Raw genomic sequence first — 17,436 nt, forward strand, 5'->3', positions numbered from 1 at the left:
TTAAAATCATATATAAGAAGTAGTCCTATAATGAAACAGTTCCAGGATTTGTTCTGACAAGAAATGATTTCTTAGAGAACTCAGCTTTTTTCCCTAAATATCTGCTTGCCATTCTCAGATAGCAATCTCTTTTTGGTAATAGCAACTGCCAAAAGTACCATACACTCATGTACCAATATCCAGAGGCAGAAAAAGAAATCAGTTATTTTTTGTGTCATTTTTAATATTCAAGAAACCTTTCCTAGTAACTTTACATAAAGTTTCCTTCTTAATCTCATTGACCAGAAGTAGTCACATGGCCACTTTTAGTCACTTACTGTGGGATCCAGGATGGTTGGCACAGACCAGCTCTGTCAACAGGAAAGAAAAAGAAACTATCTGTTATACAGAAGGTCAGCGGTATCTCCTACTGAAAGGAGAACATTGATCCTCTGCTGTGTGCTGGTGGACCATCCTTTGAGCTATGTATTAATATAACTAATTTATAGATGAGTAAATCAAAATGTAGAGAAATGAGGTAGTTTTCTTAAAATAACAGATTTAGTAATTGATGAAACTGGCATTTCAACTCAGAACTGTCAAGATTGCAATTCTGTATTCTCTCCACAGTATCACACTGTTGCCTGTACCTCAGACTCACTTTGAGTGTCAGTGACAGAGCTACTTTTTTGGGGTCTAACAATCAATGCAACTCTCTTTTGCTTTTCACTTTAGATTTACTCTTTCTCAGAAATTCTACTCAGAGCTTTCTCAGAGCTGTATACTGTCAGAACTTCACATAATCCATGAGAAGAAATGGAAATTTCTCCCTGCAGATTTGATTTATTTCTAACGGCAAATTAGTTACATAATGCTGCATGTTTGTGGGACATTTCTGCTTTGATTTAAATTTTATCTATCAAGTAATCTCTTTACCAAAGAAGTATCCCTTTTGAATCCCCTGAAAGTAGTAAAGGCATGTTAACTTATCCTCTTCTTAGTTTGCAACTTGGAAGATGATCTCCTCTTCCTTTTACCCCAAGCCCAACTTCATGTAAAGTCATTTCAGATCCTCTACATTTCCCTTGCATTTACTCCTTTCCATTTCTAGCATATCAGGTCTTTATGTCATATCTGGAACATCTCTTAATTTTCCAGCCTCACATACTCCACAGTTATCCTGCATATTAAAATTATTATTCTTAAAATGACTTTTTATTTTTTTTGTCCTACTCAAATAATTTGAACAGATTTTACATGTGAGATGAGCTATTAAATATATTAATAAATATAAATCTTACAATCTAGTCCTCCATATTTTCTCCCTGTGTAAAGGATTGTTCTTTCCTGGCTGACTGAAGCTTGATATCTTGTCCCAAGTTATAATATTAGGTAAGCCATGTAGCCCATGTCACTGTAGGACAGGTACTCTTTTAAGTACTTGTTGTATATTAACAATTTAAACCACACAACACCCTATGATGAAGGGACTATTGTTATCCTGATTTTACAGATGAAGACACCAGAGTCCATAGGAATAAAGGCACTTACCAAATACATGTAGAAATGAAATGGCCGATCCAGGATTCAGTCTTCAGTGGTTCGGACCCAGATGCCATGAACTCAGTCACATATTATTTCTTTAGTCTGTGTATTTCACTGTAGTGTTACTTATTCAAGATGCACTTGTTGAACTTCTATTCTGCATTCAACCTGTACTCTACAAATAATGTTTTACAGGAAACTATGCAATCATGAATCTCCTCCATAGGATAAAAAGGAGGCTTTATAAAATATCTTAGTTTTTAGGCAAAATCAAAGCAGAATGTGTCTTCTCCAACCTTTGAGTCACATTTGTTGCATTTTGTATTCTCATGTTTTGAGCTCTTGGATTTTTTTTCCCCCACTTCAACAATAACCTCTGGTCTAGCAGGGGCTGACTTTTCTCCTGAATGACATCCCTCCACTCTTTTTTGCTTTCCTTGTGAAGGAAGTTATTCCAATTTCTAGGCCAGTCACACCAAGACGGCCAACTGCATCACCTGTTTGTCTGTGATATTTAGTGAGGCTCACCAACGAGGTTTGCATGCTACTTTAGTCCTCAGCATCTCAAATCCTTTATTTCCAGTGATCTGTCATCTGGTCTCTTGTTTAAATGATCTTTCAGTGTTTTTTGTTCTTGTCTTCTCTCATGATTTACTGCTTGAGATTCTTCTGAAATACTTTACTAACTTGTTAATGCTTTGTTCCACATAAAAAAATCTTATGTTTTACTGTGATAAGTGGACAGAATGTCAGAGTGTGACTTAAGGACATGTGTTAGTAATTTTAGGAATCTAGCTCCATAAGTTAAAAAAGAGAAAAAAAGAAAAAAAAAAGTAGTAAAGCAGTGGGTTAAATGACCCAGCATTGCCACGGCTACAGTGTAGGTCTGCAGCTGGGCTCCAAGTCAGTTCCTGGCTTGGAACTTCAATATGCCATGGGTTCAGCCATTAAAAAAAAAAAAATACTACTACTGGTAACTGTTGTAAAATTAACTTATTATAGGAGGAAAATGTATCTTGAATTTTTTGGTAAATATTTCTGTAAGATAATTTTTATTAAAATAGTATAATCAAGATATGCAGTTTTCACTTGTGGTGTTTACTATTTCAGAGCTTCAAGAAACCAAGACTTCTGAATACTTCAGCTTATCTCACCACCCTTTAGACTACAGGATATTATTAATGGATGAAGATCAGGACCGGATATATGTGGGCAGCAAAGATCACATTCTTTCCTTGAATATTAACAACATAACTCAAGAACCTTTGAGTGTAAGTTTATCATTTTCATGAGGGCAGTGCTGAATTTCTAGATACCTTTTTCTTGAAAAATTTCAAATACAGTTAAAAATTACATATTTATTTAGAACAATATAAAATACAGCCTGCATGTCAATAAATAGTTGGAAATTAGTACTTGTTTCATGGACTGAAAATATAATCATTTCAGTTCTCCATGTCTAGTTTCATAGTTTTTAACTCTCTTACACTTGAAGCTAAGTGAGAAAATACTTCATATAAGCAGAAGAAAAAGTGAAGCATAGAGTATAGAAGAAAAAATGATGAGTTTAAAGGACAACCTACCTTGTCATCTGTAAGTAATCTAAGAGGGTGTTGAAAAGAACACAATTATTAAATGTTCTTTGAAGAAATTCTTTGAAGAAGTGTGGCCTTATAACAGGGACTTGAACTGCATGGGTCTGCTGATACGCAGAATTTTTTTTTTTTTTTTTTTTAGTAAGCACTGCAATACTGCTGATTCATGGTTCATTGAATCTGCAGATGCAGAGCTAGAATATAGAGGAACCTCAGATACTAAGGGTCAGCTGTAAATTATACATCTATTTTTGGCTGCTCAGAGAATCAGTGTTCCTAACCTCCAAGTTGTCCAAGAGTTAACTATATTTATTATTCCATTTCACAACAAGAAAATCAGTTGAATTTTATTGGAGTAAAGATATAAAAATAGATGAATTATAATTCATTAAAACAGAAGACGTCAGAATTTTTTTTTGAACAATGGACTATAGTCTGAAAATTAAAAAAACGAAAAGAAATCGTCACCACCAGATCTGACCTAAGGCTATAATGACTTAGAATGCTAGGACTGTAAGACAAAGAGGGAATCTTTGTCCAAGTTATTTTGGCTATTGAAGTATTTAGTTTTAAATAAATCTACCAGCCCAGTTATGTGATTTACCAAAAGAACCGATATAACAGTAAAAATATAAATTCATTGTGACATAAGCAGTTGGGAAAAGTATATTATAAATCAGAAGAAGGGAAATATATAGGATATTTCACACATTAATAATTTCCTTATTTTTAAGTTGTACCTTTAGTATATGGTTATACGTTATAGAAAGGTTTGATAAATGAAAACTTCAAGGAAGAAATAAAAACATAGCTGTTAAAATAAAATAATAAAATCTTTATTAACTTCAGTTCATAATATGAAAGAATAAACAATTTTGAAATATAAATAGAGAAATAACTTAAATCTGTTAGCTTAAACTAAATGAAGAACATTGAGATTATGCAACCTTTGTTTTCATTCTGAGCAGGTTTTCTGGCCCGCATCTACAATCAAAGTGGAAGAGTGCAAAATGGCTGGCAAAGATCCCACAGTGAGTGCTTAAAAACACAAACAAACAAAAACCCTAAATATTTAGTCTTTGAATCCGTGTACTTTGGTTGCAGCCAAGAGTGAGACAAAGGGTGCTGGTGTTTTAAATCCTCTGCTGAACACATGGCAAAAAATGTAGATGCAAAGTGATTGGAACTCTTAAACACTGTAACTTAGAAATTCCTGACTGGGTAAAATATCTCCTGCTTTGCTTTCATTATTGCACCCTGAGACTCTTCATGATAGATTTCAGTAATAACTCCTGTTTGAAGTGGATATAACTTGCAGAATTCTCAGTAGGCTGCTGAAATAATGATAATTCAAGTGTCTGGAGTCGCTCCCAAACACCAGGTGGGCTTTACCAAAGAAAGATTCTCAGCAAAAGGGTAGTAGTTAGCTGGTACATTCCAGAGGCATAAATCGTCAGTAATGACTGGTATCTTTGTTAATTAAAAATAACCACAGAAACCAAAATCAAGGCAAATATAAATAATAAATATTCAGTGTGCAATACTTTTACAAAATATATTCCTTTAGGTGAGATTCTATATAAAGAATCAAGAAAAAGTCTGTATTAATTTCTACAAATGACTTGCTGAAACTGACACCTTAAATTTTTCTTAAATGTTGTAAAAAATACACAGATCCTTCAATGTGCACAAGTCATTTAATGTTTATAATGAAACATATATGTCATTTCACACTCTTGTCCCAAATAGTGAAAAACAATTTAATGGAACCAAGTATTAAAGTCACCCACTCTAAACAAATAATTTGGTAAAGAAGTTTCTTCAGTCATTATTTTTTTTCAATTATTCGTTTTAGCAAATACTTATTGTGCATCTATATGTGTCTGACATAGTGTTAATTACCAAAAACATAATTTGTACCAAATAGACACAGTTCTGGCTCTCATAGACTTCATTATCTTGTGAGAGGAGTCAACATTAAACTAATGAGCATGGAAATATATGCTAATGCAAGTATGAGAGTGAAATATGGTGGTTAGGTAGGAAAACTAGTAAATGCACACACACATACATACAGTGAGTTCTGAGATTATAACAAATAATAGCATCAACTTGGTGTCAAAAAATTGACTAAGCACTTATAAGCTTAGAGGTAAGAGATGCTGATTTCAGGAGTGAAAGCTGTAAAGGGAGCCTTGGTAACGAGTTCTTCAGAGATTCATCCAGGTGGTTCAAGCAAACAATAGACTTGTGGAAGGAAGAAGTGTGGAAGTAAAACTTTTTTTTTATTGATTCTTAACAGATTCTTAACAGTCCAGGTACAAATTAAAAGGTTTGCCTGAAGGCAGGCCACAGAAGACTCTGGAGTATGCATCTCCAGGTCAGGTCTCACTGGAGGTTATTCTTGGCAAGAGTGCTCACCAGGGTGACTCAGCTCAGTGTTTTACTGTTTTAGTTTCATAATTCACCTGATAAGAGAATTTTTAAATGGGTAGAAGGAGTCACAGGAGCATGTTTACTCCCATATTTTACTACCTACAGAATTTGCTGGACTTCAATATGGAAGGAAAAAATCCAGAAGAATGTTAAGCAGACATTTAAAAGGGTGCATTAGGGTTGCCTTCTAAGAAAGCAATAGTAGAATGAAGTAAAAAGTTATGGACAAGGTGCATTTTAATTTGGTCCCCTGAAGCTATTGTTTAAATAATTACGCATAAATTAAACTATTTTCTTTCATTCTCTAATGTAGAGATTTTTCCTGTTGATGTGTATGCAATCGTGTCTTGACTTTTGCCACAGTAATATTCTGTGGCTGTAATTACTGGATTTACTTGTTCTTTGTTCAAAGAGATTTCTATTTCTCATTCATACAAACTGCCACAGGCAGGATATGTAGGATTTAGATACCTTTGCACGTTCTCTTTCCAAAAATTACTGTTGATTTTTTTGAAGAATCTCAGCCAAGTCATTTGATTTTTTTTTTCTCCCTTTGGCAAAGTGGAAATGCTCTGTTATTTACTTTCTTATAATTAAAGGTCATTAGATGGAATCTTCAATACATGCTTATATTTCCTCATGGTTTTGTCATTCTGTAATATCATTCGTGGATACCTTTATATTCTATCATACAGCCAATAGTACACATAACAGATGTAATTGGTAGAGGGTTCTGTTGTAATACAGCCAACATTGTTGGATCTTGGGAAATAATAATCAAATTAACTTTCAAATCTATGTTCTGTCCATACAGGAGAAGAGAATGTTGACAAATTCATCTCATTTGTACATGTGAGGTACTTTCAAAATAGTGTCCTTTAATCAGAATACTAGTGGTAGAAAAATGATGCTAAATAGAAGTTCTACAGAACAATGTATTTTAATTACACTGCTCATGGGAAACCAAATATTTAAAAATCTCTTAGTTTTTTTGAATAAATAATATTTCATTTTTTAAAAAGTGCAGGAATGGAATAATTTAATTTTCACAGATCAGTTATTGTGAGGAAACTAGAGATGAATAAGTTGGAGTTCCTATCTTTAAAGAGTCTTCACAATATACTAAAGATGATAAAACATATATACAATAATTATCAAATAATAATAGCCAACACTTAATGGAATAGGCCAGGTGCTGCTCTAAGTGTTTTATTTTTATCCTCATGATGGTGTTACAAGATGGACAGTATTGTCATCATCTACATATTTTATTTTTTTTAATTTTTGGTTGTGTCCACAGCACAGCACATGGAAGTTACTGGGCCAGGGATCAAACCAGTCCCACAACAGTGATATGAGACACTGCAGAGATAATGCTGGATCCCTAACCTGCTGCACCACAAGGGAATTCCCCATCTGTTAGCAAGTGGTAGGCCACTGTCTGACTCAGGCACACATGGCTCTAGATCTTGTGCTCTTGCTTGATAAAACATGCCACCTCTCCAGGGAGAATATGTAAATGCTAAGGATACACACGAAAGACAAAGAAAGAAATTTATTGCTGCTGGAATATTAAAGAAAGATTTGATTATATTTGGTAGCAGTTACATTAGATGTTAACTTTTCTCCTTGTTTTATGTCAGTGATACTGAAATTCAAATAAGTTGCACCCTTTCCCTCTTCAGCTTTTGGTACAGGTTTCATGTAATTATCTTCTTGTTTGATTATCTCCCCATCTTTTTAGTCTGGCAGTCATCTACTCATGTTTCAGATGACCAGTGCAGATGTCACTTCTCTGGAGAGTTTTCTCTTGCCACTCAGGACTGGCCTAGCTGCCCCTCCCTGTGTGTGCACCTGAAATACAGTAGAACTAACTTCACTGCATTTTTAGTGATTGGAAATGCCACATAGTAAGTGTCTATGTCCAGTGCCCAGCTCTGTATCTAGGCACTTCATGAAATTTAAACAAGATCTGGAAAAAATGGAGATGGAAGTAGCAATCATGGGAATCTATTGTAAGTGATTATCTCAGGTTGGGAGTTGGACACAGTAGATAATGAGTTATTAATGAATGTCATTTAGATTAATTAGTTTACAGTAAATTGTGTACAATTTTTAGAAGTACAGTTTGGTTAAATTAAAATTTTTTGCTTTTAAATATTATATTACTCATCTACTAAGAAAAGCATAAACTAGTGACAGATTTCATACTTATATAACAATTGAAAAAAATGCATAGAATCAACCATCCCTAATTCCTTTAGATTTTTACTTATATCAAATTTTAATTAGTTATAAAAATAACATCCAACTATTAGAAAATAATTCAGTATAATTTAAAATTTGATCCCAGTTAATATTATCCTAATACTATAATAAACTAATGTTTATGAAAAAATTTATCTTAAACCCATTCACCTACAGTCAACTAATCTATAACAGAGGAGGCAAGAATATACACTGGAGAAAAGACAGTCCTTCAATAGTGGTGCTGGGAAGACTGGACAGCCATATGTAAAAGGATGAAATTAGAACACTCCCTAACACCATATACAAAAATAAACTCAAAATGGATCAAAGACCTAAATATAAGACCAGATACTATAAAACATAGACCAAATACTCTCCAACATAAACCACAGCAACATTTTCTCAGATCCACCTCGTAGAGTAATGACAATAAAAATAAAAATAAACAAATGAGAATTAATTAAACTTAGAAGTTTCTGCACAGCAAAGGAAACCCTAAACAAAACAAAAAGACAACCCACAGAATGGGAGAAAGTATTTGCAAATGAAGTGACTGACAAGGGATTAATCTCCAGAATTTATAAACATCCTCTGCAGCTCAATACCAAAAAAACTAACAACCCCATCAAAAAATAGGCAGAAGATCTAAACATACTATTCACCAAAGAAGAAATACAGATGGCCAAAAGCCGCATGAAAATATGTTCAACATCACTCATTATTAGAGAAATGCACATCAAAACCATTATGCGGTACCGCCTTACACCAGCCTGAACGTACATCATCAAAGTGTCTACAAACAATAAATGCTGGATAGGGTGTGGAGAAAAGGGAACCCTATTACACTGTTGATGGGAATGTAAATTGGTGCAACCACTGTGGAAAACAGTATGGAGATTCCTTAAAAATCTAAAAATAGAATTAGCATTTGATCCAGCAATCCCACTCCTGGGTATCTATCCAGAGAAAACCATGACTCAAAAAGACACATGTGTGCCAGTGCTCATTGCACCACTATTTGCAATAGCCAAAACATAGACGCAACCTAAATGTCCATCGACAGAGGAATGGATAAAGAAGATGTGGTGCATATACACAATGGAATATTACTCAGCCATTAAAAGGAAAGAAATAATGGCATTTGCAGCAACATGGATGGACCTAGAAATCATCATGCTAAGTGAAGTCAATCAGACAGTGAGACACCACCATCAAGTGCTATCACTTACATGTGGAGTTGACAGAATGAACTTCTTTGCAGAACAGACTTTGAAAAATGTACGGTTACCAAAGAAGACAGGTTGGGGGTTGGGAGATGCACTGGGGGTTTGGGATGGAAATGCTATAAAATTTGGTTGTGATGATAGCTGTACAACTATAAATGTAATAAAATTCATTGAATAATTGAAAAAAATATTAAAAAAATGATCATGGTGAAAATATAGTTTATTTTCTGTCTCAGCTAAATAGGATATATAACCTACCTCTTATTTCCCTTCCTCCCTCTGTTTATTCAAATTCCTACATGCTTAATTTATTTCTAAATGTTAATATTTTATTCATACTCTAAATAAGTTGAGCTTAAAAGATAGCACATGCTGTCAAACACATCTCATGAACTAGGGCATAGTGAATGTGCTCAGTAAATTCTGTAAGAGATCACTGAAAAATTAAGCAGGGTTACATGCTTTTAGATCTATATTCATTGTATTCATACAATGTCAGGTTTGATTTATTAATTGTAAAATATTATAATGATTTTCCTGTTTCTGTGACCAGAGGACTTTAAACTACTTGAATATATATTTTCTCTAGCAACACATTTATCAAATAATTTTATCTCCCAGACCAAGAAATATGAGCCAAGAAGAAAAAATAAGAGGTATTTTTTTTCCCATTGCATAGTGTGGGCCATGAAGTCAATATTTTTAAAGCTCTGTTCATCTGAGCTCAAGGATATCTTTTTAAAAACACCTATTTTTAAATTAATAACTTAATACTAATTCGGTATCATGTAACTAATACTTGCATGATACCGAAATCTTTGAAGGCCTAGAAAAGCATGTAGAAAACAACAGAAAATAATCTCTTATTAGCTCTGTGACTCTGGCAACTTAACTGCTGTGCTGGATTTGTCTTATCTACATAATGGAAATACTCATAAAACCTACCTTACTGGGTTGTTAAAAGGATTAGTGAATTAATATTTGCAGAGCTTAGGACAGTACATAGTACATAGTAAGTACAGACTAATAAGTAAATAAAATAAATTACACTAAAACATAATAAAAGTTTGGGGTATGTTCTTTCAGCATTTTAGTATACTACATATATTTGTATATAAATAAAATGGTATTATATTCTGCAAATGTTAGCAGCCTGATTTTTCGTTTAGCATTGTACCTTGAAATACTGTTGAAAGTGAATTAAGCAATAAAATTAAATCATCTATGGTACTGAATTTTGCTGTTGTCTCATTCCCCAAACCTTTCATGGATATCTACCATTGTTAGGACCTGAACTAAGCTCTCTATGCAGGACATATTCCCTGTCCACTGCACAGGGTTTGTACTGACAAGTGCAATCAAAATTGCAAGTGAAAGTATCTAATATTTAAACACTGTGTATATTTGTTATGTGCCAGACATCATTCCAGGTACTTTATTAGTATACTGCTTCCAACGAATATCATCACCATTCACAGATAAAAAGAATGAAGCACAGAGAGGCTAAGTAAATGTCTCACATTCAAAGAGCTAACAAAAACAAAAACAAAACGCCGGAGTTTGAACCCAGGTCATCTAGCTCTGAGATTCCTATATTTAAATTCTCTTTCTGCTGCCAGTCTGAAAACTATGGCATGATTACAGTCCAGTTCTAATTGCCTCTTCGGTTTCATCACACAGTAATCCTCTATCCGCTCTAGGCACTACTCCCCAAGAAAATCCTGCACTCTCATGCTTGTTGTTTTCTTTGTGCTCTCTTTTCTGTTGGAATGTTCCTTTCTTATGCTTTTGCCTGTCAAAATTTCTACCTTATTCTGCAAGGTCCAACTCAAATGACATCATTCTTTCTCAAACCTTTACACCTATTCAGGATTACTCATTTTCTCTTATTTCCTTCTGTGGCACATTTGGAAAAATATAACCCTATTACAACATCCACTACAGCCTGATGTATTATGCTCTTCTTTCTCTGAAAATAAGAATGCAATTCATTAATTTCAGTGTTGCTCGCATCATGTACAGTGCTTGCACAGAATGAGTTCAGAAAGATATTTTCTAGATGGAACTGACACAATTGCAATGGTCTAGTTCAGAAATAACATGGGGGAGTTCCCGTCGTGGCGCAGTGGTTAACAAATCCGACTAGGAACCATGAGGTCGCGGGTTCGGTCCCTGCCCTTGCTCAGTGGGTTAACGATCCAGCGTTGCCGTGAGCTGTGGTGTAGGTTGCAGACGCGGCTCGGATCCCGTGTTGCTGTAGCTCTGGCGTAGGCCGGCAGCTACAGCTCCGATTAGACCCCTAGCCTGGGAACCTCCATATGCCGTGGAGGAGCCCAAGAAATAGCAAAAAGACAAAAAAAAAAAAAAAAAAAAAAAAACCAAAGAAAAGAAATAACATGGGCAGAAACTAAGATAGCACAGTGGAAATGGAAAGGATCTAGGAAATTATTTTCAATTATTAAATCAATTGATTTGTTTTTCCTGCCATTCCTTCCCCCCCCCCCCACCCCGTGGGGAGGCTTGGAGGAACTCAGTAGGCATCATCAGATAATGTGGGAACATGTCTCACGACTAATCATTCTACAGGGTAGCCATGATTCAAGACTCAGCTGCATTGTTTATTAAACCTACAGCACTTCATTTAACCTCTTTGGGACTCAGTTTCCTTATCACTAAAATGGGACTGATACATTAATTGGAACATTACCGTGCATCAGGAGTTTCTATCATGGCTTAGCGATCTAACTGGCATCCATGAGAAGGCAGGTTCCATCCCTGACCTCGCTCAGTGGGTTGAGGATCCGGCATTGCCTTGAGCTGTGGTGTAGGTTGCAGACATGGCTCGCATCTTACGTTGCTATGGCTGGGGCGTAGACAGCAGCTACAGTTCTGATTTGACCCCTAGCCTAGGAACCTCCATATGCCACAGGTACAGCTCTAAAAGACAAAAAAAAAAAAAAGCATCAAAGGATTAAGAGCTCTGTAAATATTGATAACTGTTGTAAAAATTTCCCTCAAACAACAGGCATTCCATAGCCCAATGACAAATTATAAAGTGGTTAAAGGAATTTACCATGTAGCACAGTAAGTTAATGATCTGGCTTGTCTTTGTGGAGGTGCCAGTTCAATCCCTGGCCCAGCACAGTGAGTTAAGAATCTATCACACCTGCAGCTGTGCAGCTCCAGTTCAGATTTGTTCCCTGACTCAAGAACTTCAGTGTGCCACAGAGGCAGCCAAAAATGTTTTTAAAAATTAAAAAAATGATTAGTTAAAAGTACAAGATTCAATGTTAGCCATATATGTGTTTGAAAATCTGCTTTACCTGTTTCTAGCTGTCTTACCTCCACAAGTTGACTAAATGAAATCTAAGCTTTTATTTTTTTTAAATATTTGAGTTGAAAAACCTGAGTGAGTATAAAACACCTAAGTAATATAGTTTGCTCAATAAATGTGATTTATAAAGCTAAAAAATCAAACTTTCTGGGAAGTAAAAGAAGTTAAATATATAAAATGATTATCCTAATGTCTAGCACACAACAAAATTTTAAAAATATTAGTCATACTAAGCATATATATAACATACATGTAGGTATAAACATATACATGACACAAGTATAATCTGTATTTGAAGTGTAAAAGAAATATTAATGACATCCTTCTTTTTCCCAATACCAATAATTCATTACTGCAAACTGTCTACAAAACTCAAGAGAAAACATACAAAACCTATTATGAATAGAATTGGATTTAATTCATGTTTTTTGGGGAAGTATTATATACTGAATCTGAGAATGACTAAGCTTGGATGTAAAAAAAATAAACACAAGTCTCATTGCTCACAGAAACCCTTAACATAGACATTAGAAACACCACACTTCATCTGTGTTTTTTCTCCAGAAAAACAGATTTAATCTGCAGTTATATAGTTAACTTCAGCATACCTCTATAAACAGGTGTCAAGATACAGTGACACTCTATATTAACAAAAAGCCTTAATGTCTTAATATAAAAAAGTATATAGTCTGGTCTGTAAGGATTAAATTCTTTAACAGCAGAGTTGGTGATTATTTGATAATAAAAATCCATAATAGGAACATATGTATAAAATTACTACATATGAAAGTAAGCATATACTGGCTGGCAAGTAATAATGAACATTAAAGGAGAAAATGAGAAAATATAAAATAATATTGACTTTAAATTTAATTTATATTTTGGCAAAGATAGTTTTTATTTTCTAATAATGTGAATAAGAAGTGTGAATTTTTAAAAATTTCTAAAATACATGATACCTAGAAGAGAAATATACTATCTGACCATCAATGGGAAAATACTGTTAGATTCTGATATATTTATAAAAAATTTTGCCTCTAATTTATAACATTAATTTTAATAATGTTCTATTCAAGACAAAAGACTTTATGAAGGGAAAAACATTCAATCTCAGACTTGATTAATTTGAAATATACAAAAGATAGTGACCCTAACAAATATAGAACATGCAATGGCTAATTCAGTCACAGAGAATTGCATTTGGTGCTGGCCATATTTATGTATTTCTATAAATTCAGGGTCAAGTTATAATTATCATTATTTTGCATTTCATTGAGTGAATAAATGACAGCCTTTTTAATGGTTGGACTGGGATCTGGTGAGAAAGGAGTTTTGGGGAGAGGAAAGTATTTTAAAGAATCAAGAGCAGAGAAATCATGATTCTACTATTTTTCATAATAACCAACAGTGCTGTCATTTTATTTAAGATTTGTTTTATTCACCAATTATGAATTATAAATAGTGTTTGCCATTGCATTGTAATGATAACATGGACCTTCTATAAGCATAGTTTGAACATGTTTATATGATGTATGTGTATGATGTTTTGAGGAAGATTGGAGGGAACAATTTATTATACTTTTCAACTTCTAAACTTTGTCAAATTTGCTTTCTCAGAGTAATGAGTTCATAAAGTTTCGGAACATAAAAATTTACCCAGTATATAGAATATTGAAATATGAGTGAGTCATATCATTTTGCTCATTAACTAGGTTGGACCTTCCTCCTGAAATAAACCAATGCAGTACAATAAACTGTGTTGTTCTCTTATTATCTTCTAACAATGATAAAAAAAGTTAGGGTAGAAAGGAACATGTATAGCATAGTATCACAGTAATACTTAGAAATAGCAGTAGAAGTCACTAGATTACTAACTACTTACTTACCTGTTCTTTTAGCATGGCTGCGGGAACTTCGTCCGTGTAATTCAGGCTTTCAATCGCACTCATTTATATGTTTGTGGAAGTGGCGCCTTCAGCCCAGTTTGTACTTATTTGAACAGAGGAAGAAGATCAGAGGTAAGTATAACTATTTTCCAGTCTTAGTTTGATTTAGTGTTAACGATTTCTTAAAACTGTATTTCAGAGTAAAACTTGGAAATGTCCTTAATAGCCGTAAAAATATTTCAAACCCTTTAAACACAAAATGTATTAACAATTGGTTCCTATCTACCAAGTTACTTAAAGTGTAGCTTTTTGCTTTAAATGGAAGTGTTGCAGGAGATTAAGGAAAGAGAATAGTATAATTTCATAATAACTTAGAATGTTAGGCATTGATAATATTTGCTGCAAATTATAGAAATTTTGTAGAATAAATTCATTTTCTAAAATCTATTTTTAGTAATTTCATATTTCTATTTCATGGTAAACTTTTATACGATACACACCTGTAAGATATGTATAAGCAGATAAGTGCCTTTGATGAAAAGAACTTTATATAATTAGGAAATCATACTTCCACAACATGGAACTCCACTAGGCTATTATAGCCTTGTTCTTTCATCAGTTAAAATGATTTGAGGTTCTGTAAACAAAAGCATTTACTAAAGACTAAATAGGAGTTCACTTCATGGCTCAGCAGTAACAAGCCTGACTGGTGTCCATGGGAATGCATCCCTGGCCTCATTCAATGGGTCAAGGATCACAGCTGTGAGCTGTGGTGTAGGTTGCAGACATGGCTCAGATCCCACGTTTGTGTGACTGTGGTGTAGGCTGACAGCTGCCACTCAAATTCGACCCTAGTCTGGGAACTTCCATATGCTGCAGCTGTGGCCTTAAAAACACCAAAAAAAAAAAAAAAGACTAAATATGTAGCTATATAGTCAGATATAAGACTGGTTGAACTTCACCTGTGATAGTGACTGTGTTTATCTCAGTTCATAATAATTGACTAAGGAAACAGCATCAGACTAAAAGAATTTTCCTTATTCTCTTAATCAAATATGCTGCTTTACTTAATGTAAGTATTTTAAAGCTGAATTCTTTCAAAGTAACTTGCTTTGGTTTCATTATGCAACTTCAGTCTAGAAAGTCCAGATCTTAAAGAATATCATAATTCAATTTTACAAAACAGAATTGTAAAGAGGATTAAATATTGCTACTGATGTACTTTATTGACTTTTCTTTAACATGGATGTATCTACTTCAGTGCTAATGATATATTTTAACAATGATTTCTCTCTAAATTCTTTTATTATTAAATTTTTCAGACATGTAATTAATATACATCACACAGTGAATAAAAAGCTATTTAAAAATAAATGAGTAGTTATAATTTGACCCCAAATTGAGGCACTTACAAATAGCTCAAGATGATATGAAATATGAAATTTTTTTCAAGTAAAACTATGCTTCCTAGAAGAGTACAGTTGACTGGAGTTCCCATCGTGGTGCAGTGGTTAACAAATCCGACTAGGAACAATGAGGTGGTTCCATCCCTGGCCTTGCTCAGTGGGTTAACAATTCTGCGTTGCTGTGAGCTGTGGTGTAGGTCACAGACGTGGCTCGGATCTGGTGTTGCTGTGGCTCTGGTGTAGGCCAGTGGCTACAACTCCAATTAGACCCCTAGCCTGGAAACCTCCATATTCCACAGAAGCAGCCCTAGAAAAGGCAAAAAAAAGAAGAGTACAGTTGACTGCATTGAGTTTGTCATTGGAACCACATGACTGTGATCAGCTGATTAAACTACTGCCCCAAAGTCTACAATCTGTCAGACACTCCACTGAAGAAAGGCTGTGCAGTCAGTGTACAGGCCAACAATAGCATAGCAATTTTCAGAGCACAGATTTTAAATCATTTTTTTCATGTGCAAATTGCTCACTGTGCACTTCCGGGCTTAATTGGGACCTTAGTCCAGAAAAATAATCTCCTTTAGAAAACCAGCATGGAATAAATTTTAACCCTTTACTAAACATGAAGTACTTTAGTCTCACTTGAAAAGACATGTTTTAAAGGGGAAGCATTTCCATTAATTAATCTCTTTAAATAATATTGTAAGAGCCTACTTAAGTATAAAAAGAGTTTGAAATTTTAAGCTTTATATGCTTTCCTTGATAGTCAACAAGTCAGAGTGTTTGACGTCATTTATATATCTCTATAGTAAGCGATAATTTAAATATAGAATGCATAGTTTTATCAAATGTCTGATGTAATTATTATCTTTATAGTAAAAGACCACATGATCTGGAAAGTTGTATTTTGAAAGAATTCTCCTTATTCATCATTAACATTGTATTTTAAAATGACCAGAGGTAGTACTTACTGTTAACACTCTATGTTCATACTAAGATATGGTATTTTTCATGTATTTTAAACCACTTTAAATGTGATCCAAGTTAGAGTAGCATACTCCTTAAGTATTCCATTTAATTTCTGAGACACCATCCCCCACCTTTTATCTGCCTTTCTCATAAGCCATTCATTGGTTCTCAGAGAATATTTTACAAGCCAACTTCATATTTGGAACATCACACACTGTCATTACATGCTATGGCCCCTGCATTATTTTGTGAGCCTTATTCAGAGCTTTCCTACAACACTTCAGTGATGCCCATCCAAAGAGACTACAAACCTTTCTACATAGATTCCTTATCATGGTTCTTCTCTTCTATCCACTGTCTGCTCTCTGTCTTCTGTTCTTAGGAAAAAATGAGCCAACACAAGTAAATGATGACTTTAAATAATGAATAAAACATAAACAAGAACCAATTATTGGTTAATTTTGCTGCACAGTCTTGGAATGTTACCTCTCCTCTGTGGTGGATTTTATCAGATATCTCCATAACATCAGTTTCCACAGCAGAATACTTTTAGCCCCTGATGTTGACACTCATCAAACATTAACCTTACCTTTGAACAAGAATAAAACAAGCATCCAGGGTATTACTTGTGCCTTTTGAAGCAAGTTAGTCACCAAATGTTTCTGTTTATGCATCTTTCTGTAGCTTTTCTCTTGTCAGAAGAATAGTTGTGCATTTTCCTTATCAGTAAAGTTCTTTGTTCCTTAATCTTCATCACGCTGTTCTACATCTTCGTTCCCTTTCCCTTGCATTTACTTTTTTAAAAAATTGTTT

The 17,436-nt window shown here is 34.2% G+C and overlaps 1 protein-coding gene across 1 annotated transcript in view; it reads left to right on the plus strand.

The window, feature by feature from the left end:
- The first annotated feature begins 2,633 nt into the window (after positions 1 to 2,633).
- Positions 2,634 to 17,436, plus strand: part of SEMA3C (semaphorin 3C) — an 86,973-nt gene continuing 72,170 nt past the window's right edge. The window contains exons 1-3 of the mRNA XM_047752569.1: positions 2,634 to 2,795; positions 4,088 to 4,150; positions 14,264 to 14,383. Coding sequence (XP_047608525.1) covers positions 2,706 to 2,795; positions 4,088 to 4,150; positions 14,264 to 14,383 — 273 coding nt within the window. The 5' untranslated portion in view covers positions 2,634 to 2,705. The remainder of the gene's footprint in view (positions 2,796 to 4,087; positions 4,151 to 14,263; positions 14,384 to 17,436) is intronic.

This window comes from Phacochoerus africanus, chromosome 11, assembly GCF_016906955.1.
Source record: "Phacochoerus africanus isolate WHEZ1 chromosome 11, ROS_Pafr_v1, whole genome shotgun sequence".
NCBI classification, from domain to species: Eukaryota; Metazoa; Chordata; class Mammalia; order Artiodactyla; family Suidae; genus Phacochoerus; species Phacochoerus africanus.